Source organism: Neovison vison, chromosome 8, assembly GCF_020171115.1.
Source record: "Neovison vison isolate M4711 chromosome 8, ASM_NN_V1, whole genome shotgun sequence".
Taxonomy (NCBI): domain Eukaryota; kingdom Metazoa; phylum Chordata; class Mammalia; order Carnivora; family Mustelidae; genus Neogale; species Neogale vison.
Window position 1 is genome coordinate 4,034,529 of NC_058098.1, and position 27,303 is coordinate 4,061,831.

The 27,303-nt window shown below is 50.1% G+C and overlaps 1 protein-coding gene and 1 pseudogene across 1 annotated transcript in view; one reads left to right on the forward strand and one right to left on the reverse strand.

The window, feature by feature from the left end:
• Positions 1–27,303, reverse strand: part of LOC122915932 (guanine nucleotide-binding protein G(s) subunit alpha isoforms XLas-like) — a 53,931-nt gene that overhangs the window by 2,911 nt on the left and 23,717 nt on the right. Inside the window, 5 exon segments of the mRNA XM_044262747.1 lie at positions 1,970–2,067; positions 3,691–3,810; positions 3,898–3,952; positions 8,261–8,305; positions 11,481–11,553. Coding sequence (XP_044118682.1) covers positions 1,970–2,067; positions 3,691–3,810; positions 3,898–3,952; positions 8,261–8,305; positions 11,481–11,553 — 391 coding nt within the window.
• Positions 1,541–1,664, forward strand: LOC122916574 (annotated as a pseudogene).

Below are 27,303 nucleotides of genomic sequence, written 5' to 3' on the forward strand. Positions count from 1 at the left end.
GGTTCCCCCCGCCCCGCACCTTCCTCTTGACCAGTTGAGAGAGTTAGTCTGGCTTAGAGGATACACTAACTTGCCCAATCAGTCCCACATTACAGCACCGGGCCAGAAATAGCTCCCCAACCGCCCTGGCCGCCAGCGCGTTGCCATGGCAACAGAACCACAGTTCTATAAATAGACCAGCCGCACCAAATCTTGTGAGAGAGACATCTGGAGCCGGGCCAGCCAAACCCGGCTCCACAAATAAAAATAGGCAGCGTAAGAAATGGGCAAGACACCAGTATGGTAACTTCACCATCAAGGCCGTGGGCCGGAAGCGCGCTGGGGGGTGCGCGGGGCGGGGCCGCCGCGGTCGGACCGCCCGCAGAGGCCATTTTAAAAGTTGTAAACTGTGTTCTTGCCCCCCCCCCGCCCCCCAACAAGTTTCCTTAAAACTTTCCATGAACTGTGCAAAGGCTGCCATTTGCAGATAAAGTTGCAGGAGCAACTTATAAATGGTGTGAAATTAAAAAAAAAAAAACCAAAACAAAAACAAGACCCAACCCCAGAAAGCTGCTAAATTATGGTTCCTGACATTGTCACACCCGCCCCCTCCTAATCTGTACCTGTACTTCTGACTTGGGTCCAAGATACAAAACGCAAACAATTCCAGGATTTCCATTTGTTTTGAGTTACTATAATTAGCACTTCCAGCTTTTCGTTCAAACTTTTGAGAAAATCAGGGACTTTGCTGCAGAAGTGGTAGGGGGTTGGGGTCACCGGGACTGGCCAGGGGGGGCTGTTTTTCTGCTCCTTGGGAAAATGCAGGCCGGGGGGTGTGCGGTGCCCGAGGACACAGCCCGGCCCGGCTGAGGGAGGTGCTGTCCTGCAGACTTCCTACCCCGAGGGGGTAAGGGCAGGTGCCCGGACCCCGCCATTCTCAGAGAACAGGAGTGGAGGGAACTTGCTGTTTGTTTGCTGTTACCTCTCCCTCCCTCCCATTTATTCCACGGTATTCACAATAAATCCCACCAGTTTGGGGCTCCTGAGCCACCCAACAGTAGCTTTTTAGCCAGCCAGGAACCCCGGTCCTGAGGACTAGATATTTTCTATAGCAAAGTCGCTTCTGAGTTTCAGCGACCTCCAGAAGGAAAGCTGGAATGTTGCAAACATCCATCACCCCCACCCAACCACCACCAAGTCACAAGACATCCCGAGTTTTCACTGAGACCACTTAGCAAGGCTGCCTTCAGAAGCAATTTCTCTAGGGCTCTGACCAGCCTATCTTTGACTCCAGCAGGTGCAGGGGGACAGAGCTTATAGTATGCTGTCGGCTCCCCACGAGGGGAAGCATCCTTGACTTACAGCCCAGTGAATAAAGGCAGGACATGGAACTCAACAAAACCTAACTAGAGAGGAAGAGCATCCAGTAACCTTGGGCCCTGGCACCTAGTGTTGTCACCTACCTGATGGCAGAGATGCCAAGGCAATTCTCAGCTACCAAGGAGAGGGTGGGGTATAGTTTTGTGCTGGCCATTTTGGTTAGGTTTTTAAATGACAGCAAAGCTTTGCGCAGTGGCAGTATCGTAGCCAATGAGGTTTATCCGAGGCGTGATTATTGCTAATTGAAAACTTTAAATGACAGCAAAAAATAAAATATTTTTAACATTATTCAAAGCTTGAGAGCTGCCCCATCTTCCTAAAAGCTTGGAGGTCAATCCAATTAATTTCCCTCAAGCTAATTAATTATGCACATCACTTTACTGCAAGCAATTATCATTTTGCTCTAACAGGCATTAATTGTTTATATTAAATAATGTCACTGCACTAAAAAAGTGCAATTAAGGGCTTTCTGAAACAAATGAATCAGACCAGAACTTTCTAAGTGCAGATGGGTCTAGGAGCGGAAGCCCTCAAGCTCGATGGAGATTTCTAGTGTCTTCTACGTTTGTGCCTGTGCTGTGTGCGGCTGGGGGGCGGGGCGGCTACTCACTACTGGGCACAGTCGATGAGCTGGTACTCGTTGGAGCGTTCATAGCAGGCACGTACTCCTTCATCCTCCCACAGAGCCTTGGCGTGCTCGTAGAACTCCTGCAAGGGACCACGGGAGAGAGGACACACGTGAGCTGGAGCCCAGGCAGCCACGCCGTCCCTACAACCCAGACGCCACAGTTCGCTGTGACCAGCGCGAGTGGGATTCCCACTTGCGAGCCAAATTAATGACTTGGTGCTCAAAAGAACTTTCATCCAATTTGTGAAACGTAATTAAAAGCCAAAGTAATTAATTCCTGCTGTTCTCTTATGGTGAATTAACGGGTCTTGGGTAGTGTTCCTCTTATGTGTTTTCTTTTTGGGGTTTTTTTTTTGGTGGTGGGGGGGGGTGGGGGGTGGTACTGGAGGGCCAGGACAGAGTGAACTACTGAATCATTTTGTTTCTCCACAGAATTACTTTTCCAGGAAAGATATACATTAATCTGCATTAGAATACGCCAAAGAATGATTCAGTGTTGTGAAAACACGGTATTTCGTTTGTAAGATGTGCTGGGATGCAATTTCCCTTCCAGGAAAATTTGAATTTTACCCAAAAAATATGATGGTTAGGAACTGCTGGCGAATCGGACCTTGTCAGTGCCTGTCCTTTGGGAAGGGTCATAGTAGGGAGAAACAAAGGAGCAGAGACCCTCTGTTGTCCTAAACTGCATTAGGTTATAAGTCACATCACATCTGAATATACAAACATTTTTAATTACATGGGGGCAACCGCCCCTTACGAGGAAAGACAAAGTTTTTCTTCAGATGTGAATTCAGCAAGAGAAGGATTACAAGTAGGTAGGGACACAAGGCTTCGCTATCAGCTCGACTAATAGAAGGTTACTGTTTGGTGCATTTTCAACCCGCTGCCATTTCCCCTTTTATCAGAAATATACATTATGTATAGCATGCTGATGGCTTGAATTTTTTTTCCAAACAAATGCTTTAAAAAAAAAAAAATTCCCTAGCCCTACTTATTAATACTGCTTCCCTGCTAGTAGAAGTTTGCAGCCAAGCCCACTTCAAACACAAACACAAATTCCCAGGAAAGCCTGACAAAAGGCCACAATAACTCATTGTTCTAACTGTAGACAAGTCTTTTCCTTCTGGGCCTTATAAACTCGTGCATCTTTCCACCTTGTTTCCCGTTCCTCTCTCAGAAATCACTCTTCCCCTACAAAGGGGTCAAAATGTATACGTTTGGAAACGGGCAGTTTTATGTCACCTAAAAATAGTTGTTTATGGGACAAAGAATCTTTGTAAACAGGGTCCCGCACGCCAAGGAGGACGCCCAGAAGAAAATCTCCAGGTTATAATTTAGGTTAAAGTCCTTTCTTTTAACCTGGGTCGGCCACAGGACGGGGACGAAGGAATAATTAAGGCTGCGACACAACTCGTGCCGTTTTCCCTCATGAAGATTTACAATCTACTAAGTAAGGCAAGGATTAAAGTGGGGTGTTTACTTGGGGGGATGGGTGAGCCAAGACGGACAAGGGGTGATCCAAGTTTGCTCACCCATCTTGAGCAAAAACCCTACCGATTATTAAGGTTTGGGTTTGGCACATTAAGGACCCTAGTGGAATTCATCTATTCTCAAAGTGTGGCTGATACAGGTGACCAGTGGCCAGAACGCATCTGGGGGCCAGGGTTGGGGGGTAAGGACAACCCAAGAGCTTTGCTTACAGGAGGGAAATCGAAGTCAGGCACGTTCATCACGCTCAGAATATAGTCCACTCTGAACTGGTTCTCAGGGTTGGCCAGCTCCACGGGGGGCACGAGGTTGCTCATGGCGGCCACGATGGTCTGAAAATGAGTTAGCAAAGCAGTCAGGGGGACAGCATTGCCTCAGGTCGGGGCTAAGAGAAGAGACAAAGGACCCAAACAACGTACTTCGATCGCCTCCTTCAGGTTGTTTTTGATGTCCTGCACTTTGGTCGCCTTCTCACTACAGTGGGATTGAAAAGAGAGAGATCATATGGCATCATATTGACCGACAGGGTCTCTTTAGTCAAGACAGTCCAACTAAAAGCATAGTATTCTGTTCTTGCAAGAGCGGTGGGTTCGAATCCCTGTGGACTGGAGGCTCCTGAATGAGGGCGGTTTCAAATGATGACCTCCCAGACGTGTCTCAGGACACGCCCGATTGGGGCCGATCAGTGAATTGGCATCAAGATAAGGACCACGTCTACTGTACCAGAAGTCGGCCCTAGTTCACGGGCTGTTCCATTTCGTGAAGGTCCCACTGCATGTCAATGCTTCCTAAAAGGTTTCTACTGGCCCTTATCAATACCCGTGTGTGTGTGTGTGTGTGTGTGTGTGTGTGTGTGTGTGTGTGTGTGTTGGGATGGGGGGTATTAGGTCAATCATATTGGGGAGGAGAAAAAATTCCATGGTTCCACTTGGGGCTTAGTGGGTTGGTATACGGAGGACCAGTGAATGCAATGGTGTTAGGACACATTTTAAGGCTTTGAGGCCATTTTTATTAAGTCACCCTGTCAGCCACTCAGCTAGCAGCAATGACGTTTCTAGGTGATGTCACTATACAGTGATCCCTCAATGTGAATAGGAATGAAATAAGATTATGCCCCCGGGAGTCTTTATGAGCTGGGACTTGTGTGCTGGGGGCCGGGAGGGGGGCACCGGTTAGGCAGAAGTCAGAAGTTTAGCTGCCTTTTAATTATGACTCGAACCCAAGTCATGGAAGATCTTTATTCCGAGTCACTGGGGCCCCAGGTAATGACCACACCCTCTGATTGGGGCGGGGCAGGGGGCGCGGATGGAATACTTGCTCCGATCCCATGGATAATGGGTACCGGATAATGGGTACCGATCAGGTGTTTCTCAGCAGCTGTCGTTCATTGGAGACACGACCAAAGAAGATTCTAGAGTTTGTGTCTTCAGGGAATGAAAAAGACCTCTTGCTGGGGGTAAATCTTATCGCACCTATTGCCTCAACCTTGTGGTTTTGGGTGGGGGGAGTGGAACCCGTGTGCAGGACACACCTACTGTGCTTTAGGCCCCGGGACAGGACGGCAGCGTCACGTGGAAACAGGGTGCCGCCCCCTCACAGAGGAAACTTAAGGCTCAGAGGAAAAGTGAGTCACGGACGCAGGAGGGACAGAGCCCATCTTTTTCTTGCTATGTAGGATTTTTAAAGGCAATCTCAGGATTCCTAATTTTTGCAGCTTCCACTTGGTTGATTCACCAAGAGTCCTGTAATGGAGGGAGGTAGCGATCAAGCTGGGGACCCCTCAGGAGCGGGGGAAACACAGAGAAGGGGGGTGTTAGTAGCTGGCGCAGGCCAGCAGAAAGGTTAGTGGAAGAGAGAGAGCGGGGTGCAAGGGTCAGGTGCTCGCCTGCCAAAAGCCCCCCACCCCAATCCCGGGCCTGAGTTTTCCCCAGAATTGTGGCAGCTAATGCTTCCTGCCCGGTTCAGTCTTATCAAAAGATCTGCATGCTGATGTGAGGAAGGAGTGCCCCTGACACCGACTTCACTGCGTCCCTAACCCAGCAGAGGCCCTCCTTGAACAAACTAGACTGCTTTTCCTACCAGAGTAAGAAGCTAGTTCAGAAGTATTTCCAGTGGGGGAGGGGCGGTAGGTTTGGGGGTATGGGGGGGGGGGGCAGGGGGGGTAGTTTGTGACACCAGGAACCCCCTCAGGGCCACTTCAAAGTGCTAGAAGTCAGAACTTGAACAGACATGATGGCAAGAGGTGTCCTGCAAACCATGGGTGGTATCTGCACCCTGATCGGAAGTCCGGCTCTGTGCCGCACCCCCCCAACCCGCCAACTCTTTGTGCAGCCACCCTACAATGAAAAGGGACCAAGAGAGCCCTGACCCTTCTGTAGGACTTTTCTACATTGTATGTGCACCACTGAGACTCATTTCTGAAATTAGGAACCATGTCCAGAGACGGGGCTGGAGTCCCAATCAGTTCCTCAGACAGGAGCAAGTTAGTAAAGGGCGTGTTTGCCCCTAACGTTCACTCACGGACTCAAATCTACCTAAAACCCCACAGGACAAATCCATTTCCATTCATTAAAAACAGGCTCCATTTCCATGGTAATGAGAGCCATTAACCTTCAGTTTCAAGGTCCTACAGTAGTTAAAATTAGAGATGTCGGGGTATTAAATACCCAAATGTACGTACAGCAAGAGGAAAGAACTTCCAGAAACTAGGTTCTTTCATTCAGTTTGATATTTTGGTCTAAGTAGTAGTATGATAATTGGAAAACTTCCAGTCTTAAATACGGATATTTTGAGAACGTGTTCAGTATTCATCTACGTATGTGAATAGGTGTGGGAGTATATCAAGTATAAAACAGCTAAAATAGAAATCTAAAATCTAATTCGGGTGTGTAATACTAAAACATAAAATTCTTCCATTGAAGCAATTACTATGTAGATGGAGATATTATACTGGGGCTGGCAAGTTTATCATCATTTTTACTATCGCTTAATGAATTTAACATTGATTGTGAAATTCAGAGAAAATCCCTCGGATGTCTCTCAACTACTTAACAAAGCCAAATTATGTACCAACTACTACAATCTGGGCTGACTAAAATACCGGGGCTGGGGCTAGAAGTGCTTTTAGCACACTGCCCCCTTCCCCCTCTCCCCCATGTAAATAAAGCCTATGGTCTGGGTCTGAATTTTAAGAGCCCCTCCCCTCCCCCCAAACAGCTGCCTACGTGGTGGTTGGGGGGGGGGCTGCATTGTACCAAGGGTCTTTTTCGGTCCTATACCTTATCTTTGTGCTTTTATGGGAAAAGACAGACAAAAGAAGGAAGACAGAAGACAGACGCAAGATACCGGGATTGCTGAGACATGCAGAGAATTTTTATTTATCACATATGTTAATTCTTCTATTTACTTGCAGAACAGAGTCACAGAGAGAAGTGCAGGCAAGGTATTAGTAGGGTTCAAGGGTCTAGCACAGCTTCTAGTACACAGTAGGTGGTTCGGTAAGGGCTTGTCATAGTCCTCAAATGCCAACTTTTGGTACAGTAAACTGTCAGTCACTTCTATGGAGATGCCTTTTTTGGACTACTAGTAAACTACATTTTTGCCAATTAAGGATTTCATTCCACATTTTTTTTTGCGTGTTTTTTTGTAATTTTTCGTATTTTTTTTTGTATTTTTTGTTTTATCTTTTGAGGCTAGGTGGTGGGGCCCCCTCCCCCTCCCCCCCACAACAGAATAGTATTCTTATTAGAAGTTCCTAAGACCAGGCAATTCCAGCATGCAAAGTGTGATAGGACATAGCCGGGAAGATGAGAAACTGTAGCCATCATCTAGGGATAATATATTCTAAAAGAAACAGATGAACAAACATGTGTAAGTTACTTTGTCCCCCGACCCCAGGATCCTTTGCCCCACCCCACCCCGCTACCGAAGCTACTTCTTTGAGATGCCCTAGGCTAGGTCAGTGGGCTCTGCGTGTTCTCATGGGAACAGCGGCTTCGGCGCTGCATGCTCAATGTGCAAGCGGGCCTCCGGCAGCTACCTGGCATGCGGGTGCGTGTCAGCGTGTAATGGGGAGCGGGATGTAGGAAGTGGAGAAAAACAAAATTGATAATGAATGCAGGGAAAAAAGCGGATGCCATCGTGAACTTCCTATCCACTAGCTAATACAATATGCATCCAATTAAAAATACACTTGAAAATTTTAAAAAGATCAGAGGCTTGGAGATCATTCTTAACTATGACCTCCCGCAAGGTGCTGAGGCACTTTTTTTTTTTTTCCTCCTTCTCCAAGTTACAAACAGTGCAGCACCATGTATTTTGATAAGGGGAAAGATTTTCTCTACCCCCCCACCAAAGTCTGAAATTTTAAAATCAGACCAAGCACTGGGTGGAGGGCAATATAGCAGATAGTTTGGAAAACAAGTTGCCAATTCGAGTGGACAGCTGGGGTAGGGGTAGGGGCTGGGGAAAACAGAAACCACATGGGGGGGGGGATCAATACTTGAAATCCTCAAATGATGTCTAAAGCTGACGTCTGTAACTTTTCCCCAGCTGGATTTAGTTAACGTGTAAAGGATGGCTCCCCAAAATTATGTTTTGCACTACACTTGCTCGAAAATGTTGAGAGACTGCGGAGGGGTCCCGTGCAAACAGATAGCAAGATGGCTGATGGCCCTGAAATGAGCTCTGCTTCCTCCCCGGGGGCTCGGCCCTCAGTTTCCCAGTATGATCTTCATGTCTGTTTGTTTGTTAAAAAGTTTTTCTGTTTTTGAATGTGCCTACCCATCGCTGTTGCTCCTGGCAGCCTGCGGATCCTCTTCGCCGCCCCTTTTAAAGAGAGATTGAAAGCTCACCTAATCTGCAAGGCACCGCAATTTCCCAAAAACCCCACAAGCCTCTCTACATTCCTCAACACACGGCCGCCATCCTCCCGTTCCGTCCTGGTCGCCTTTCTGGCTAAGCTGGAAGGTCTGCGGAGACGGCAGGCCGTGGAGGGAGCGCCACACCTCCGCCACTGAATTAGCCGAGCCCTCTGGAGACTCTCCCGTCGGGTATACAGAAGGGACGGATAATTATTTTCTTGTGCTTTCACTAAATGTACATGCATCAGGGAGATAAAGCCGTGATTTATCTCACAATTCTTTGGAGAATATCGCAGCACGTTAAGGCTCCCGGATTCTCCCAGAGCTCCGTCTTTACCATGTTGTATCTGAACACACAAAGGCCCAGACACGGGTGATTTTTGCCCGTGATTTCCTGGTGCAGGACTAATGTCCTCCCTGCTTGCGGTCGGGGAAATGATGTATGAAGTGTGTTTTACCTGTATGTAACTGTTCCCAATAAACTGTCATCAATTAAAACTGTGTGCACCGTGAGGCAGCGTGGGGGGTGGGAGAGGAAAAAAAAAAGGGGGGGGGGAAACGCTACTTAAACCCCACTTTGCCTAAATGGTAGGAATTTCTCCTTGGAAGTGGGAAGGGCAGGACGGCTAAGCGTTCTACGTGGTTTTGTAATTGATTAGCTTATTAGCTCAACCAATATTAATGGCACTTTTTTCTGCTGATACTAAAGGTAAGAAGTTAGCTTTGAGTTAGGAAAATCGGCACTTGACCTCTGTATTTCTCAAGGTCAGATTAATATTACACCTCACTCTACAAATGTAATCGGCACGGCAGTCTGCGGATAGTTAAGGCAAATTTAATAGCTCAGCCCAGCCCTGACAAAGCGCACATTTACAGGAGCGAGGAGGAAAGGCCCTGCACCACGCAGACACCCTTTAGTGGACGGAAGTCACCGTGCCTTCACAGGGAATTCCTAGTGAAGAAGGTGACCACTTTTGTTGCAATACCGCACTGAGGAAAAAGAAAAAAGGAGGCTCACTTGAAGGAGACAAAAATAAGGTTTCTAGACTCACACGAATTCCCCTGTATGTCACTTCCACAGGCTAAATTTAACACCCTGAGAGATTACCTATGGCTTCCTCTCCGAGGCAGGCAAACTGGGAATGTCGCTTCCTCTTTTAAAAAAGAAAATAGAAAAGAGAAGTTCTGGTTTAAATGCCTCGTGTGCATTACAGACCGGCTCGCCAAGGGAGGAGAATCCTTTCTCTAAAAATTAAAAAACTGTAGGGCCGTCTGGAGAGTGATAAAACCTTAAGTAAACTGCTCCAAGGCTGTCCTACCTTCTGCTAGACTCGAGCTAAGGTAAACAGCGGCGGCCGCATCCTTTTAAAAATGCTCGCCATGTCCAGTTTTAATCAAAATATTTATCTAGAGGGTACATGGTCAAATTATTTTTGCTTAACTAGATCATGAAGAAGCACGCCCCACCCAGCAAGTTATGGGGGGAATAATTATGCAAGATTTGTCTTTAAATTACAAATTACAAATTCACATAGCTCAAAGTCGTTTTCTGGCTTTTTGTTTATCAACTGCTGGCAATCTCTGGGAATACAGTTTTATTGAAGGGTGTGTCAGGAATTAAGAATTTCAGAATTGCTTTGTGACAAGTGAAAGTGAGTAGTTAATTAGCCACACGTATGTGCGTGTATTGATAACTCACTGAGCCACTCATAAAATTGGTAAAATAGCGAAGAAGGATGGGCTATTTATGAGCACATGAATTTGTGCTTAAAGAAAGCATCCTAAACCAAAACACTCATTTATTTGTATGCATGATATCATCCTCAGCCCTGATTATCTGACCAAAGAAATTCTAGAATGTTCCATGAAGAGCTGCCTTCTCAAGTGCAGTCCTGTTACCTCTGAAAGGTGAGAAAATTCATCTTTGCATCCTCAGTGCTTGGTGCATAGTAGGCATCTGGAAATGGCTCTTTATTAGTTTGTTTTGTGGGGTTCTGGTGCCTAACTGAGGCCATGCAGCCTTGACTCAATGTACCCCTTGGAAAGGGAAGGTGATGCAACGGGAGAAGCAAGTTTTCAGCTGAATCCAGGTTTAGGGAAGGGAATGGAATTGCTAACCAGCTAGTAACTGTTAACTAGTGCCTTCAGGTGTTTACAATCCAGTGTGGCCACCGGCCATCACCCCAGAGAAAGCCGAGGCTGGTAGATTTAGCAGTTTTCTGTTTCACAAGTGGGTGGGGGGGGTGTGTGTGACATTTGGGGTCTGGGGAGAAAAGCAACTGCCCTGATTATATTCAACGCTCCCCTCTATTTGCATTCTTCATGGCGTACAGAACCCACATCCCTAGTACACGTACACGCACACTCTCTTTTAATCTTTATTCTCAATGCGGTATCGTCCCCTTGTCCTAAACCAAGATGCCTGCAAGGACTTTTCAAAGGCAAAAATGCCCCTTGACCCGGCCGGAAGTACCGAACTCCCAGTCTCCATCACTTAAATGCCTCCTTTTTCTTTAGGCAAGACTACTGATTTTTAGAAAGGGAAACCGTGATTTGCCCATAATATTAATTCCAAAGAGGGTGGTGGTGGTGGAGGGCATGAGGAATTATTAACAGGGGCTGCTGCCTCTTTCCAACTTTGTTTTCCGTGAGAACGTTACTAAAACAGTGTTTTTCCCCCTAACAGTTTCAAACACCCTGCGCTGCTGCATTGCGCTGACATCTGCGGGGTGGGGCGGGGGGGCTTCTCGGCAGCGGTCAGGTTGCCTGCGAAGTGGTGGCCACGGCAGGTGTCGGCCATGTTGGAGACCACTGCACCAAAATCTGCGGGCAGGTCTGCGGCAGACGTGCCATGGGGCCAACCAGGTGCTATTTTCCTGGTGTGTATAGGGGGGAATGGTGGGGGGGGGTGTTTTTATAATACCGGTGCTTTATTATTACTATTCTTATTTATTGCTGCACCAAAGATTAAAAGGGGGGGGTGGAATTCTCAAAGAGCTCTTCCCTGGATTTTCTATTATGCAGGCTGAAAAAATTAAGTGGAAATCAGCTGCCCAGCCCCCCAAATCTACCTAAACTTCCTAAAGATTAGTATACAACGTGTTACTTTTCCTGTGCCCGGGCACAGAGTTGACACTTACTCTCCATTAAACCCATTAACATGCAGGATCCTCATTTGCTTCACAATGGTGCTTTTACCAGATTCTCCGGCACCTAGAAAATGAAAGTAAGTCTGAGGTTATGAAGGAGGTATTTTACACACTCTGGGCAGGGAAGAGGACTGCTGTCTTTGCCACAGAAGCAGCACGCACAACACACACACAAGAACACATTTGCAATTTTCCTTGACATTTCGACGCCGAGAAAATAAAACACATGTCCAACTCGGTCTACCTGCGGCATTCACCACCACAGTCGCGAGAATTAAAGGGTTTCATGTTTTCAGGGTCCCCCCCCCACCTCTGGGTTGTGTTAGAATCTGTGGGGTGGGGAAGCCAAGGGGCAAAGAGAAGGAAGGACGCAATTTTGTCGTTTGAGGGGGGAGAAAATCGAAGTTAAAACTGAAACTGAATCCTCGGAATAGAGCACTGGCGGGTGAAACGCACAAATCAACGGAGGCAGCCACAGAATTCACTGTTTGTCGGAGGTTTCATGGTTAAAATACCCAGGATTCACAAACAATGCCCAGACACCGCAGTCTCCTTCAGCTCACGGACTGACGCAGCATTTCCCTCCCGCAAATTCTCACAATGCAGCTTCTTTCCGGGTAGCTTTCTCTCCCCTTGGGCTACTCAAACATCAACCCTGACCCACAAGGTTACTTGTGTCCTCTTTTCCCTCAAAGGGTATTTTCCTAAAGGTAAATTCTCTCTGGATACAACCACCATGTTGCGGGGGGAGACAGTGGGGGGGGGGGAGTGGGAGCCCATCAACTGTATGTCATCTTCTCGAAAAACACATTTTAGTATCAAATGTAATGCTTGAGAACAATCATAATCACATGTAGCAACAACTGTAAAAAGTATTAAAAGGACACGACTTTAATCAGGAGGGAAGATATTCCTGGGAGCTACTGAATTTTCAGATTCTTTAAGCCCTTCTCAAAGTAAGAAGGAACACACGCCTCCATTTTAAATCACCTTTCATTTGTAAACATATATTTTATGGAAAAAGCACATTTCCAACCAGCTAGAAGGAGGACTGCTATTTTCTCATTTTCTTTTTTGTAAATGTATACTCACTTCAACAAATACTCTTTGTGTGAAAAATTTTTTGCCCTCCTCCCACACAAACCTGTTTGGTTTTTTATTTTTTTAACCCTTTTTCTCCGCTCCCCCCCCCACCACTTTTAATTTTATTAAATTGCTTTTGTTTTTACTGCCCAGAGAGCAAAGCATTCCTCCTTCTCTTGCCTTTTCACAAGGCTGTAATCAATATCTGTAAAAGTTAAAATTAGTTTCCACAGAAACATTGATTTCAAAGCAAACACTGTATCTTAATGAGCCCAACTCTATTAAGTTAAAATATTAAAGGCACTTTTCAGAGACTGTACACAGAGAATACATGACATTAATCAGAATCTCCAAATTCTTTTGTCAGAAGTGTTAAGATGTTTAACACCTCTAACAGACACAAACAGATCTGTGCCTCAGTTTCCACATTTATGAAATTAGAGAACTGGGCTGAAAACTACTGCAAGATCTTTTGTGGCACTGTGATTTACTCAGTATTTTGTCATTAAATTCAGATGCAGTTAAAAAGAGGATTTGGGGTATCATTAGGTTTCTTTTTTGGGGGGGCATTATTTGGTGAGAACCACCATTTAAAAATGCAGAATCTGTGGCACTGAGTGGGGCTTCAGACCCTCATGCCAGAGGCTATCAATAAATCATGATAAAATGTGGCCATATAAAGGAGGACACCTGGGGAAAATGAGCCCACAGGGATGCAAGGTGTGTTCAGAGTAACAGTCTCAATTAACTAGAGACTTTGTGATCACTGAGCAAAGGTGTTAGAAATTTAAGGCACCCTTAGTATCACATTTGCTTCAAATTAGTATTCAGGTAGCAAGATGGCATTCCTAGGAAAGATTCTAGACTTTTCCAAGCTTATACTTTGAAATCAAGTTATATGCATATTAATAATTCACATAGCATAATTCCACCTTTACAAGTTTTAGGCAAGACTTCAACGTATCATTTAATTACTGAAATTGCAAATGCATCAACACCAGACTTACTTCCACTTAATTAATAATTTTCTGCTTTACATAAATCTGGACCCAGGAGAACAAAGAGGTGACCCATCCAAAAAAAAGCAAACCAAACACCACCACAAAGGAAATTCAGCCTTTTACATTTTTATTCTTTATAATGAAGCTGTTTTGTTGAAATGTGACCATGAACTAGGTTTTAACCTAGCAAATTCACAAATTAACTCAGCCAAATTACTGAGGAAGTGGAAAACTTCCACAGTAATTAATGCTTGTGTAATTCTTCTGGTCATTTCAACAATTTCTTTTATTCTTATGTTTTATTTTGTCCCTCCACCCCCCCTTAAGAAAAAAGGAGGAAAGGCCATCTCCTTATAGTTAACAATTCCCCCCCACCCCGCCTTTTTTTTATTTTTTGGCCAAAGAGGAAAAACCGCAATCAAGAGAAAACCCAAAACCAAACAACCAAATGTCACTTGACAAACAACTAATTAACGTCTTTTCATCTCCTTCCACCTGGAAAAAAGTCGTCTCCTTAAAGCGCTCTCAATGCCCCCTCCCACCTTGAAAAGGACATAAAACAAAACAAAACAAAACAAAAATAACCACGCCATTTCCAGACCAAGAAGCCATTTACAGACAAATGTCATTTTCCAGTTCTGATTTGTGAATGTCTTTTTTTTTTTCTTTCACAAAGCAGTCTCAATGTGGCCGACTAACAGGAAAATGTGTGTGTGTGTGTGTGTTAATGGTTTGGTGGTGGGGTGTGAGGGGGGCTACAATTAATTCTCTCTGCTTTTCATAAAGCCTGCATGTCTGGAAGAGGATAAAAAGGTCATACTGTAAAAATGACGTGTCATTTGGCTTCACTGGGCACTTAGCGTACTAACTCCATTTTTTGGGGGGGGGGGGTGTCTTATTTTATTTGATTCTCCTTGTCTTCCTTCCACGGCCCGACCCGGCCCGGGACACGTCTGCTCCGCGCACACACTGTGTCCTGCCCGAAACGCACCGAGTCGCGCCCAGCGGCGGCCGCGCTCCCGCCTCCCCGCCCCCCCCACTCCGGCGCCACGACTCGCCCGCGCCCCCTCCCCCTCACTGCACCACCTTTACCACTCCGATCCCTTCCGAGGGGCTGATGTCACCCGCCCCCCCCAACTCTCCTCGGCCACTTCCCCCGCCAAAGCCTCCCCTTGGCGAGGTCCCCTTGGCCACAGCGGCGCCCCCCCCCACGTCACCCCCTCTTCTCTGGCCCCTCTTTCTTCTCCCTCTCCCAACAAATCACACACCCCACGGAGGCGGGTCCCCCTCCCTCTGCCCGCCACCCCATTTCCTGTCCCCGAAACCCTCTTTTTGTCGCAGTCTCCCGAGCCCTGTGGGGCTCCCCCTCCCCCTCCCCAACAAGCACCCAAACCCCTGGCGTCGTGTAGGCCTCGCGGAAAACAGAGAGAGAAAAAAAGAGCGAAGGGGAGGGCGAAAGAGAGAGAGAGACAGAGAACGGGCGGACCAGGGGAGGGGGCCCCGCGCCCGCGCCGCCGCGGCCCCCCACCCCATTTTGAGCCCCCGCCCGGCCGAATCTGCGCCCCGGGGTCCCCCTTCCGGCCTCGCCCCCCAGAGACAGAGCCCGCGAGCGGGCGGCGGGCTCGGGAGCGCGCGCCCGGGGCGGGGGGCGGGCTCGGCGCGCGCGGCCTGCGGGGCGCCCCGAGGGGCCCCCGAGCCGGGCCGGGGCCGGCGCCCCCCGCCCCGCCCTTACCCAGCAGCAGCAGGCGGTGCGTGGCCCGGTAGACCTGCTTGTCCTTCTGCAGCTGCTTCTCGATCTTTTTGTTGGCCTCGCGCTGCGCCTTCTCCTCGTTGCGCTGGTCCTCGGTCTTACTGTTTCCGAGGCAGCCCATGGCGGCGGCGGCGGGGCGCGGGGCGCGGCCGGGCTGCGGCGGCGGCGGCGGGGCCGGGCGCGGGCGGCCTCACGCGGGCCGGGAGGGCCGGGACAGCGCCGGGCGGGCGGGCCGGGCGCGGGCTCGGCTCCTCGGGGAGGAGCGCGCGGGGCGGACTGCGGGCCGCGGGGCGCGCGGGGAAGGGAGGTTGGCGGTCGGACCGAGGGGAGCGCGGAGCTCCCCGCCCCTCGAGCCGAGGCCGAGGGGGCTGATGGCCGCCGCCGGGCCGAGGCGGACCAGAGCAGGAGCTGCGGGAGCTGCTGCCGCCGCTGCCGCCGCCGCCGCTCTTATTGCCTCGGCCCGGGCCCGCCGCCGCCCCGACCCAAAGCTTTGCAGCGGGCGGGGGGAGGCGGGGGGAGGAGGAGGAGGCGGCGGCGGCGAGGGGGGGTGGAAGGAGGAGGAGGAGGAGGAGGAGGAGGGATGAGGAGCAGCCGCGGCAGCGGCCGCGGCGGCGGGGAGGGCGGGAGCTGGCGGAGGGAGGCGCCCCCCCTCCGGGTGCCCGGGAAGGTAGGGGGGGGTCCCTCCGCCCGCGCCCGGCCCGGGACGGGACGGGACGGGGAGCCGCCCCCTCGCCCCCCTGACTCGGGCCCCACTCGGGCCCGGCCGCGGGGGGAGAGGGGGCGGCCCCGAGCCAGTGACGACCCCTCGCACGACGCCAACGCTCCACCCCCCGGGCCGCGTAGCCCTGCGGCCCCTGAGGCCGAGCGCCCCCCCCCTCCCCTCCCGCGGGCGCCGCCGAGGGGCCGGGGTGGGCGGAAGGGGAGGGAGCGCGAGCCCGAGCCCGGACTTCGGAAAATTTTCGAAAAGAAGAGAGAGAGACACAGAGAGAGCCAGAGAGCAGGGAGAGTGTGGAAAAAGCGAGGCGAGCACGAACCAAAGGACAGAGCAACCGAAAAGGAAAATGTGTCCAAACACACACACAAATACTTAATAAAAATCCACACTACACAGCGATGGTGGTGTCTGGTGGTGGTGGCGGTGGCGGGGGGCGGGGGGCAGGGGGCGGACTAGATGAGCCGCTCGTCGCGCCCCCGGCGCCGGGCGCCATGGCCCGAGCCGAAGGCACCGCTGCCCCCGGAGCGCCCGCGGCCCCTGCGCTTGGCACGGCCGCCCAAGTAGGAGAAGAAGGCGCAGCCCAGGAACACTCGGAAGCAGCAGGTCGCCCCGAACACGAAGCCGCAGCCGCGGCCCTGCTCCGTGCGCTTCTGCAGCAGGAAGTTGAGCACCCACGAGGGGCTGCGCACCGAGAAGACCAGGAAGACCACGAGCGGCAGGTGGGCGCTCAGCGCGCCAGCCTTCAGCGGCCCGGGCCGCCACACGACGCCCCCCACGCGCGGCGCCGTGTAGTAGGCGTCGTCCTCGTCGCCCGAGTCCGTGTCCCACGCGGCCCAAGCCCTACTCGTGCCCCCGCCGCCGGCGCCCTCGCCGCCCCCGCCGGCGCCCTCCGCGGCGCCCTCGTCGTCGTCGGCGGCGGCGGCAGCGGCGGCGGCCTCCGGGCCTCGGGCCTCCTCCCGGGCTTCGGGCGCCTTCTTCTTCTTCTTCTGCATCTTCTCCAACTTCTTCCTCTCCTTCTCCTTCTTCTTCTCTTCTTTTCTTCTCTGCTCCAGCAGCTTCTTCTCCATCTTCCGCCGCTCCTTTTCGGTCAGGAACTTCTCGGGGGGCGCTTCCCGCGCCGTCTTCGGGGTCTTCTCGGCGTCCCCGCTCTTCCGCGGCGCGAGCGGCTCTCTCGGCTCGGCCAGCGCTGCAGCCGCCGCCGCAGCTTCTGCAGCCACCTCGGCCGCAGCCGCCGCCGTCTTCTTCTCGCTCTCCGCCGCTCGGGCTTTGATCTTCATGGCCATCTTCAGCATGGTGGCTCGGCCACTTCGGGGTGCCCGGCTCTCGCCTGGCCCGGGCGCCCTGCTTGCCCCCGGCCTCGGCCTGGCCGGACCCCGTGCGCCCCGTGTCGGGGGGAGTCGGCTGCGATCCCCGCTGCGCTGCCCCGGGGCCGCGGAGCGCGGCTGCCCGGGTTTCGGGCTGCTGGGCTGGCTGCCTAAGAGTTAGCGCCAAAAAAGGATGAGCAAACGAAAAAAGGGGTGAGAACAAACCAAAAAGCACCCAACAACAGCGAGAAACCAAAAAGCACCGAGAAATGTCAAACAACTCAAAAAAGAAAAGTGCAGAGGCGCGATGGCTCGAGTTTGCCGTTACCCTCAGGCGCTCCTCGGTTTGGCTCTTGGGCACGCCAATGGAGAGGAGAAAAGAGAAAAGAGAGAATTGGGGGGTGCCCGGGAGGCACGGGGCAGGGCGGCAGCGCCGGGGCGCCCCTGCCCTGTCCCGGCCCCGGTGGCTCTTGCCCGCGCCGGGCGACTCGCACTTCCGCGGGAGGCCACGGTGCACCCGGACTTACATGTGAGTGAGGTGCACTCACACGCAAGGCAGTGCCTGCCTGCCTGCCGGCTGCCCGCCGCCGCCGCCGCCGCCGCCGCCGCCGCCGCCGCCCCGCGCCGGGACAGGGGTTCGCTCCCGCCGGCGCCGCAGCCCCGAGCCGGAGAGCCAGCGAGCGAGCGAGCGCCGCGCCGGGCCAGCCACCTGACGCAGCCCGCTCCGCGGTGCCGACGCAACTGAGTGTCCCCGCCGAAGACGGCGCTCCTAAGCAGCCCGATGACGCCCCAGCCTCTTCAGAGGACGGACCCACAGCGGCGGCCCCTATAAACCGAAGGGGAAGCCGAAAAATCGGCCCGCCGGGGACGCGTCCAAACGGGCCGCCGCGCACGCAGGGGGTGCGGGCCATTGTGCGGGGGGCGCGGGAGTGGGTAGGGGGCGCCGGGGGTGCGGTGGCGAGGGGCGCGGGGCCGCCCAAGGCGGTGGGCGCCGGACCCCGCCTCCCAGACCTGCCTCCCAATTTTCGGTGAGTGGTGTAGCCCTGGGCGGCGTGCAAAGTGTGCGACGGCGGCGCTTTTACCCCCGCCGCGCCTCCTTACCTCCAGTTTCCCGGGCAGCGCACGCGGGGCCCGCCGCCCACCCCCCCTTCCCCGGCGGCGCGTGCCCCTGGAGGTAGGTGTCGGCAAGACAGATTAGTCGCGACGCCTGCGAGGGGGTTCGGAGCTTGCGGCGAGGCGCGACGCGAGCGCAAAGCCGGCAGCGGCCGCGAGGAGCAGCAGGCGGGCGACGCGAGGGCCCGGCGGCGGCGGCCCAGGCTGTGGACTCGGTGCCCGCCGCGTCTTCCCAGGCGGGAGAGGTGGCCTGCCGGGCTGTCCTGGTTCTCCGTGGCCCGGCCTGGGCACCGCGGAAGCCTCTGGAACAGACGGAAAAGTAGTTTATTGAACATGCATTTGTCCGAGAATTGTTGAAGGGTCCCCACACTAGGACGTGGAAGAGGGCACTGGGCGGAGGGCAGCGATGCCCAACTTCTCAAACTCCGAGGGGGCTCACTTTTCTGGGACCCCGGAGGGGTCCCGTGCTGCCACCCGGGTTTCTGCCTGCGTGTACTTCATTCATTCATTCATTCCTTCATTCAATACACGTGGTCCCTGCGGCCCACCTTGTGCCCTGGTGAGTCCCTGCCCTAGCCCAGGTAATCAGGCTAAGACCTGGCGACTGCCTTTGATGGGTGAACTCAGGTGGTCAAAGTTGTCGTGAGGTCTTTGCCACCTTTGACCTCATCTGACTCCTCCACAGTCCCTCACACTTCTGACGCCTCAGGATAGAGAGAGGAAGGAAGCCTGCTTGGAAATAGAAACACACCTGTCACACCTGGGGGTATGAGGCGATGGATACTTCCAGAGGCCTCAAGCAAACTCTCATACAGTTACGAGTTTTCTTTGAAAACAGACACTGGTAACCATTCAACAGAACGACCGGCATCCCCTTTCCCAAAAGTAAAAAAGCTGTGACAGATGGAGATGTCACATACTATTTTTCTTGGCCCCATCAAGTACACCTCTAACCCTGTTCTACAAGGCCTCTTTTTTAATGGATCTAAAAGACAACAGAGGGCAATTCAAAGTCACGAAAGAACACTGGGAATTAAGAACAGGAAGCAGAAGCCGCAGGCCAGACCGCCACAACCTGCAGCTTCTGGTCACCGAGGGCCTCCGACTTTCTCCAGCGCTGGCCTGTCCCTGTGCAAACCTAGCCAGGCCTTTATCGCACTTCGGATTCTGGCCTCTCTTCCACACAAAAATACACCTTCCTTTGAAAAGAGCTCTAAGGAACTACTGTTCTAGGTTGACACTTTTTACCTAACCCAGAGCGGATAAAAATAGTGAGCTCCCTGACCCAAAGGGGGCCCGGCCCGTAAGCCACCACGACAAGGGTTCTGTGGCCGGCTCTTTGCACAGACCATGACTCACAATCGCTCACCAACTAGATTAGAAACTCGTTGAAGACAAGGCCCCAGTTTTCTATCTTCCTATATTAAATAAAAACTTCTCGGTTCAATCTGATTCACTGATTGTCGTTTTCAAAAAGTGGCGAAGACTTATAAGGAGGGGGAACAGGCCAGAAATTTCTGTTAAGCTGCATTTGTTCAAAAGCATCTTCCTTCCTGCTTCTAATGTGGCAAAACACAAACACACTGTATTTAAGAGGAACAAGGTAAATAGTAACCAGTACAACCGTGATACTTCTGTCAGTAGCTACACATTACTACAGTGGATATAATGTCCCCTCTCCTTATTTGGAAATCCTTGAGGTGGGTTACCATCCCCTCCCCCCTTTGGATAAACATCACACCTGAACTTTGAAAGGGGCAAAGCTGTCCCATGTCACAGAGACACATATTCCAGGCAAGGCACAATCGGGACTATTGTCCCGGAAATGTATTGAGCAAGGTCAGACTTGAGCCGTTCCAGCTTCTAACCTAGCAGGCCCTCCTCCAGAGGATTTCACTTGTCTCCGTATGGCTTTCACCTATATGTCGTGATGACCACTGAGGGACAAATACAGCATTTACTTTGTAAACAGGTGACAGCAGGTGGAACCAAGGGTTTAAGGGTAAGCAGATGACACCAAGCACTCTGGAACACAAGCTCGTTTGTGGTCTGTTGGGCTTTCTGTTTTCACCCGACACAAACTGAAAGACGAGATTTTACTTAATTGGTGTGGTGAGCCGACACTGTCTAGAGTTTTCGGTCTAGCATTTGACCTGCCCAGGCCTTAAAAGTTTTAATTTTTAAAAAAGGCTTTCACATTTGGAGGCCACCATGCGTGACCTTTTCATTATGAATCAGTAATTTATTCTAATAGATCGCTGCCATTTTAAGTACCTGGCTTTCGCTCTGCAAGTACAGAAATCCATTAGCATAATTCTTGGAACAGTTCAACTAGAGTTTTCTAATGGAAGGGGCCTCTTGTTTGGCTCAGGGAGAGATGTAAGTCGTGGAAACTTCAGGCTCCAGAAGGGGGCAGAGGGCCAGAATGTCCTGGGTATAAAATGTCTAGGGAGGGCACAGGTCCCTGGCTCAGGTGACCTGCTTCCTGCCAAAGCCAGCAAGCTGGGATAACACACCCTTAACCTAAAACACTAGGTCCCCTAATGATACAACTTGGTTAAAAACAGATGGTGTCACACACACTGCCCAGAGGGACTCGCAAAGTTCTTTCCAACACGACATTTTACGACAATGAGTCCACATATCCAGGTTTGAATTGTGTGGTCTTGTAAGCTTCATATTTGTGGATGGATGTGTCTGAGTAAGAATGCCTTGTCTGCTTTCAGAAGCTACAGACTCGCTACAGCTTGGAATCTTGAAAATATTGTTACACTTAATGATGTAATTCAGTTTTTGGACAAGGGTGTTCTTCTTGGTCTTTCATATGCTGGGGTCATGGAAAGAGCCCAGAGAAAATATAATAATATTTTAATAGCCTAGGAAACAATAAATAGGTTTCCACTAAACAGAAACTCCAGCTATAAGATTTTAACAGTATTTAGTGCTTCCATGGTGTTTTCAAAGCACATTTTGCACTTTAAGTAGAATGACCAAAATTGTTGCAAATGAACGTGACCTGAAACCCATGCTATACAGACTACGAGACCAAGAATTAACACCTAGTACATCCCTGGTAAAGAGATCCTATTACTTAGGACCATAAAGTTCTTAAAATCTAACATAGTGATTACCCGGGACAGACAGAGATATATATATATATATATATATATATATATATATATTTTTTTTTTTTGGTCCTATTCCCTAGTTAGTAACTTCACTTACACTCTAAACTAAACACAATGTTCAAGTTAGGATACCTTCATTTCAGATCTGAAGTCAAAGAATTAACTACATGCCGTATGAAATTTCCCTATTTAATTGCCATCAACTAATTTCAAAACAATTTGTTTCAAATTCAAAGCACAGCTGATCCAAATGGAATGTGGGAGCACCCTGGCCCGTGTGTTTGGACCCAATTTCTCGGGCCAGTGCTGTGAGGGCCCATTCGCGCAGCCACTTGAAACAAGGGTGCACAGTGTGAGGCAACCAGGACTTGGTGCCCCTTTACTGACCTTTCTTGAATCTGATGAGTGGGCACCACGTATGAGGAAAACTTTCTGGTGTCTGTGGATGCCCGGGTTCCAGGGCCCTGCGTGCCTTTCCTTCCTTACCACAACCCCAAGAGCCCCAGAGTGGGTAGGAGTAGACTTTTAACAAAGCCACCATCTACCTTAAAAGGGGGAAATAATCAAAAAGAGACTATGTGCTTGACTCCGTTCCCTTTAAAACTTAAACCTAAACAATATGATACACGTGTTAGCCTTGACTTGAGACTCTCGACGGACAAACACTTTGGATTAGGGGCGCAATTACATCATAGATCCATGGATCCACTTACTGGAGATCATAACTGGGTTTGAAGGAAAAAAAGCTGTACAACTGTCATGGCCCTAGAGCAGGAAGATTAACTCTCATTAACGTAAAATATTTTTAACTCCTTTTGTGGGAAAAATGTTTCACGAGGGCTAAGGTAATAGCAAAACCTTTTGTTTAGAACTTTTAAGTTGGCCTTGAGGACAGAAACTCATCCAGGATGGGGGCTGGTGGAGGGAGGGCCAGCTAACTTCTATTTTCATTTACAGGGTGCCTTATTTAAATGACATTTTGATCCAACATCTTACTAAAAGAGTAACAACAGGGGAAAAAAACAAAACCCAAGTTGGCGCAATCAATAGCATGCTGAAGTCCTAGTAAGACCTCCTCAGATTAAAGCGGCCCTTTAATTGCTCTGATTTGAAAGATTTTAGGTTTTTTCCCCCATTGCATTCAATTCTTCAAATTCAGCCCCCTATAATTAAGAGTTTAGAGAGTTAAACACTCTGGATTAATCAGGCAATAAATTTCCTTTCACTACATGTTGCTGTGTGTACACACATATACACATGCACCAGCTTCTAGATATGAGTTTTACGTCCTGGGTTTTACTTTATTTACTCACTAACTCAATGTGGGTGATCATTTTCAAATAGCCTTTCGGTTAGTTACTAGCCCGTCTCCCATCCCCCAGATTCCAGCCAGGCTGGGGTATCCTCTGCCTTCCCGGCCGGAGCCCCCTCCCTAGTCCCATTTCTATCTGCTGTTGGCAAACCCTGAGGGAAGCAATGCCTGTGACATAGCTAGTCACAAGCCGACTTCATCTAGACATGGATCTACCTTCTCATCTTTTTGTGTTTGCCCACACACGTTTAGACTGAAATAGAAAAATGTGGAATTACAGTGGGGCTCTACCTATTTCCCTGGGTCTTTGTTTTCAGGGAGAACAAGCCATCGGAGGCACAAAGAGCGTGGCCCCCAGATGGGGAAGGCAGCCTCCTGCTTTCCACTGAGGTTCCACAGAAGCCTGAGCTCTCCTGGTTGTCCTGTCCCCCTGCCCTAAAAGCTCCATTCAGCCACCATTTGATGAAATTCAGGGTTTCCTGGGAGCCCTAAGGCTGCACTCCCCTCACTCCCCTGCCCTCAGCTGGCAGAATCAGCAGCGGGCACAACCCTGGCCAGCCTGTCAGGAACCCCACTCGACAGCAGCAGAACCCCACTGGTGCTGTGGCTTCTTCCTGAGGTCTTTGCAGACCTCTAGAAGTTAGGAGGAGAAAATCATCCAACCCAAGCATCAAGCATTTTGCCACCAGTCTGGGGATCAGATGAAAAGGAGATGTTTCCATGAGCTCCAGACCTCAGCCGTAGCCACAGCCGCGTCTCGGGGTCTCTGCACGCTGCCCAGGACTGGGAAAGCTGCCTCTGCCGCTTTCTTGAACATTCCTGCCTCTCAGTTGCCTTAGTCTCTACTACCTTCTCAGATTACGGCTCCTTTTGTGTTAATTACACTGAAAAAATGGAAAGAATGTCGCTGACTTTACAAAGAACACAAAGCAGGGTTGCCTTAAAGACTAAATATAGCCAGTTTCTTTCAGAAGGCAGACAACTCAGCTTTCCAACGATCTGCACTACGTGGCTTAATTGTAGATGGCCAATTCATTTATTAAGACCCAGGTGACAGAAGGGCGCAGTGACTGAGAGGACAAATTTAAAATGTATGTTGCTTTTGGGGGCCCCTTACATATAATGAGAAGATCTGATTAATGATGAGCCCCCCACCCCCCAACCAACCCCATCCCAGCGCTTATTTGTAAATCATGACTCGCCGGCCACAGTAGGCTAATGTAGTGACCAAGGGGACAGGGCAGAAACCGAAGCCGCAGCCAGGCAGAAAGCAGTACCTGTACTATGTAGGTAAAGACACACATGAAATGCAAGCCCAACTTCTCCCCCGCCTGGAGAAGGCTGTGGCTGCCCTCCACGATGGCAGAAGCCAGCTGCGGGAGAGACAGCCCCGGGAAGGATGAGCTACTCCTGCAAGCCAGACAAACAAACTATGGATAGTACCACCCCTCCTTCTCCAAAATCCTCTAAGGGTTAATAGGTGAACGGTAGCAGCTTGGAATGATTTATTTTTCTAAGGAACATTAAATACCGAATTGCTCATGCTGAAATAATACCACAGCTGTGACCCGTAGGGCTGAATTTTGGACACCGGCTCGAGTGACAGGTGGACTAGATGTATGCCCAGCTTGGCTGAAGTTGTGATGCCCCACTCAAATTCTGCTCCCCCTTACCCCCCGCCCAATTAATGGGTGGGGACTCTGGAGTGGGCCAGGAAAGCAAAGCATGTTTTGCCACAGGCACAGAAGACCATGTGTGCTCGGCTGTCAACAAAACAGCCTCAGGGGAGAATGGAGGCATTGCTCCCTGAACGTAAAAGGAGAAAATCCAGGCAGACCCTGGAAGGTGGGGGAAAGACAAAGGTGGGAGCAGAGACAACGGATCAGGACCAAACCCTTCCAGGTTTTAAAGCAAACAGGTCTGTCCTATAATCGCCTCTTGGAGGATTTTAGCAATTGAAGCGAGCCCAGGATTCTAGGAAATGTGTCACCAAAATTGGTATTATTAGAGGAAGTGGCACAAAGCTAGAAAGGCAGTCTAATCTGTAACATACTAATTATAGCTGTTTTTATCCCAGGGTTGCAGTGACCTAACACCAAGATGGAAGATCTCTAGAAGACTAGCCCTTCACATATATAAGACGCGAAGACCTTGGGGATGGGCGTCATGGGGCAATGGCTTCACTGGGTCCCTTGGTCCTCTCTGGGGTGAGAAATCAACAGTGACCCATGAAGGCAGCTGATTTTCGTGGGAACTTGGAATCAGTGAAAGAAGTCAAGTGAGAAGCCAAGACCAATCCCTGGGAGTTCTGGGGGCGATGTCCATACGCTGGGCAGAGAGCAGCTCTGAAATGTCCGTCTGGCCTGGGAAACTGGATGATGCCCACGGGGTGTCCTGGTCACAGAGAGAAGGAAGAAGGCTAGGCTGTGTCTTGTCAAGCCAAGACGGATCCTATACAAGGCGTTCCTTGGTCGGTCCCACTGACTGCAAGGCCCTGGGTCCCTATCTTCCGGCAAGAATGGTGGCAGCCGGCTGAGGGATGGAAGGCCAGCTCCAGAGGCTGCCACATCTCCCACTCCGGAGACTGGTTCCAGAAAGTTCCAGTAAGTGCTTCTCACTAAGATGACAGCTGAAGGTGTCGACCAATTTAAAGCTGTGTTAGAAACATTTTTTGCTTTTTATTCTTAAAAGATAATCTCTGCCTTCTGAGTTCCAGGATTTCTTTAATAATTGGATCCCTAGAGCTGCTTCCAAAGCACAACTATGAAAGAACTTTCAAAGGAAGTTGATACAAAACTTAGTTGGGACCCAAAGACACCAGATCTACAAGTTAAATGGGGGTACTCCACTTACTTCCACCATTAGAAGCATCCCCAAGTCTAGGAAAACCTAACTGACCCCAAATTCCTACCATGTTGTTATCAACCCAGGCCTCAGGGGGGCGCCCCAGAGCAGGGTAATTAAAAATCACGCTCAGCCTTTAAAAAAAGTGAGTTTCTTAGATGGCTTTCTTTTAATTAAGTCAGTAAGTACTGGAAATATATCATCTCAATGAGCTGCTACCAGTTGGCTGAATGAAAAATGTGAAAAAAAAAAAGAAAAAAAAAAAAGAACTGTTGACTAACTAGCGTTATCCCCAAGGACACTTAACGCTTCAATCTTCAATATAAAATACCTTGATATTTCATTTTCCTTGTACATTCTTAAACGTGTTAAACAAATGTGTTTTCCCAACCTGGCGTAGCTATGTATCTGCCAGATCTACTGAGGTTATGGAGGGCAGAGAGGGGAATTCTGGAAAAAGGAGGAGGAGGAGGACAGCCCTGGAACTGAAGGAAGGAATTTTGCAACGAACACCTAGTTTCTAAAATGGACGCCGAAGGCAGGAGATTTGGGGAGAAAAATATACACGTCCTTTCTACAACGTGCAAAGCAAAACAGCACGTCTCGCAAATGAAAAAATTTTTAAAAAGCACCTCGCGGCATGCAGACCCCAGGGAAACAAATGAAAAAAATCACTCTAATTTATCGTAATGGAACCCTTGCTTAACCTTCCTCCCGATACCTGGTAATTCTGTGAAATCACTCAGCTGTCACTCTCTTCCTTTTAGGAACGTGACATTGATTTGTCTGGCAAAGACCCATTATTAGAATTCCGAGGTCTGCCTAACGGAGCTACTAATAAAATCTAAGTCATCACTTCTTGACCTTCCTCTCCTGAAATTCTTGGTATGGGGTAAATCGCTGAAAACACATTTCCAAGGTTCCGTAACTGTAACATAAAAATAAAGGATCAAGGCTGGGCGGTTTCGGAGGTCTGAGCACATCTAGGCTCTGCCCTGCCTGCGCCCTGGAGGAAAAGTAAGACGCGTCAGAGACAGCATCTGGGGGTAATATCAATGCTCTGCTTTGGGCTGAGCTGTTTGCAAATAGACATGAAATGCACAAGACTGGAGGGCAGGAGGGAGGTGTGCCAAGGGAGCCCGGACCTTTCTCCTGCCTCCCTTCCTCACCCCCTTCCTCTTCCACCTGCCTGGCTGCTGACCGCATGGAAACAGCAGGAGAAATGTAGCCCGGAGAGTCGATATTGGCTATCCACATAGGAAAGAAAAAAAAAGAGAGAGAAAAGACTGATGATCTAGTTCTAGTTTTGGTGACTCTGAGATAAAAGGTGGCCGTGGTGGGGGTTAATCAGCTTTTTCTGAGAACCTGAATCATGGATATTTTTTCCTTTTCTGTAAAAGCTACAATTTCTCTTCCTTAGTTTTTACTGATGGGTCTGAGCTGGTTGTAACCTAAGACAGAACAAGGGCCGGTGGCTTTGGCTGCCTCTAAATTCTAAGATGGCTTCAGGCACCAGATGAATCTTGACCCTGCTGATGATGTTGCCAAGAGAGCCAAGCCGTAA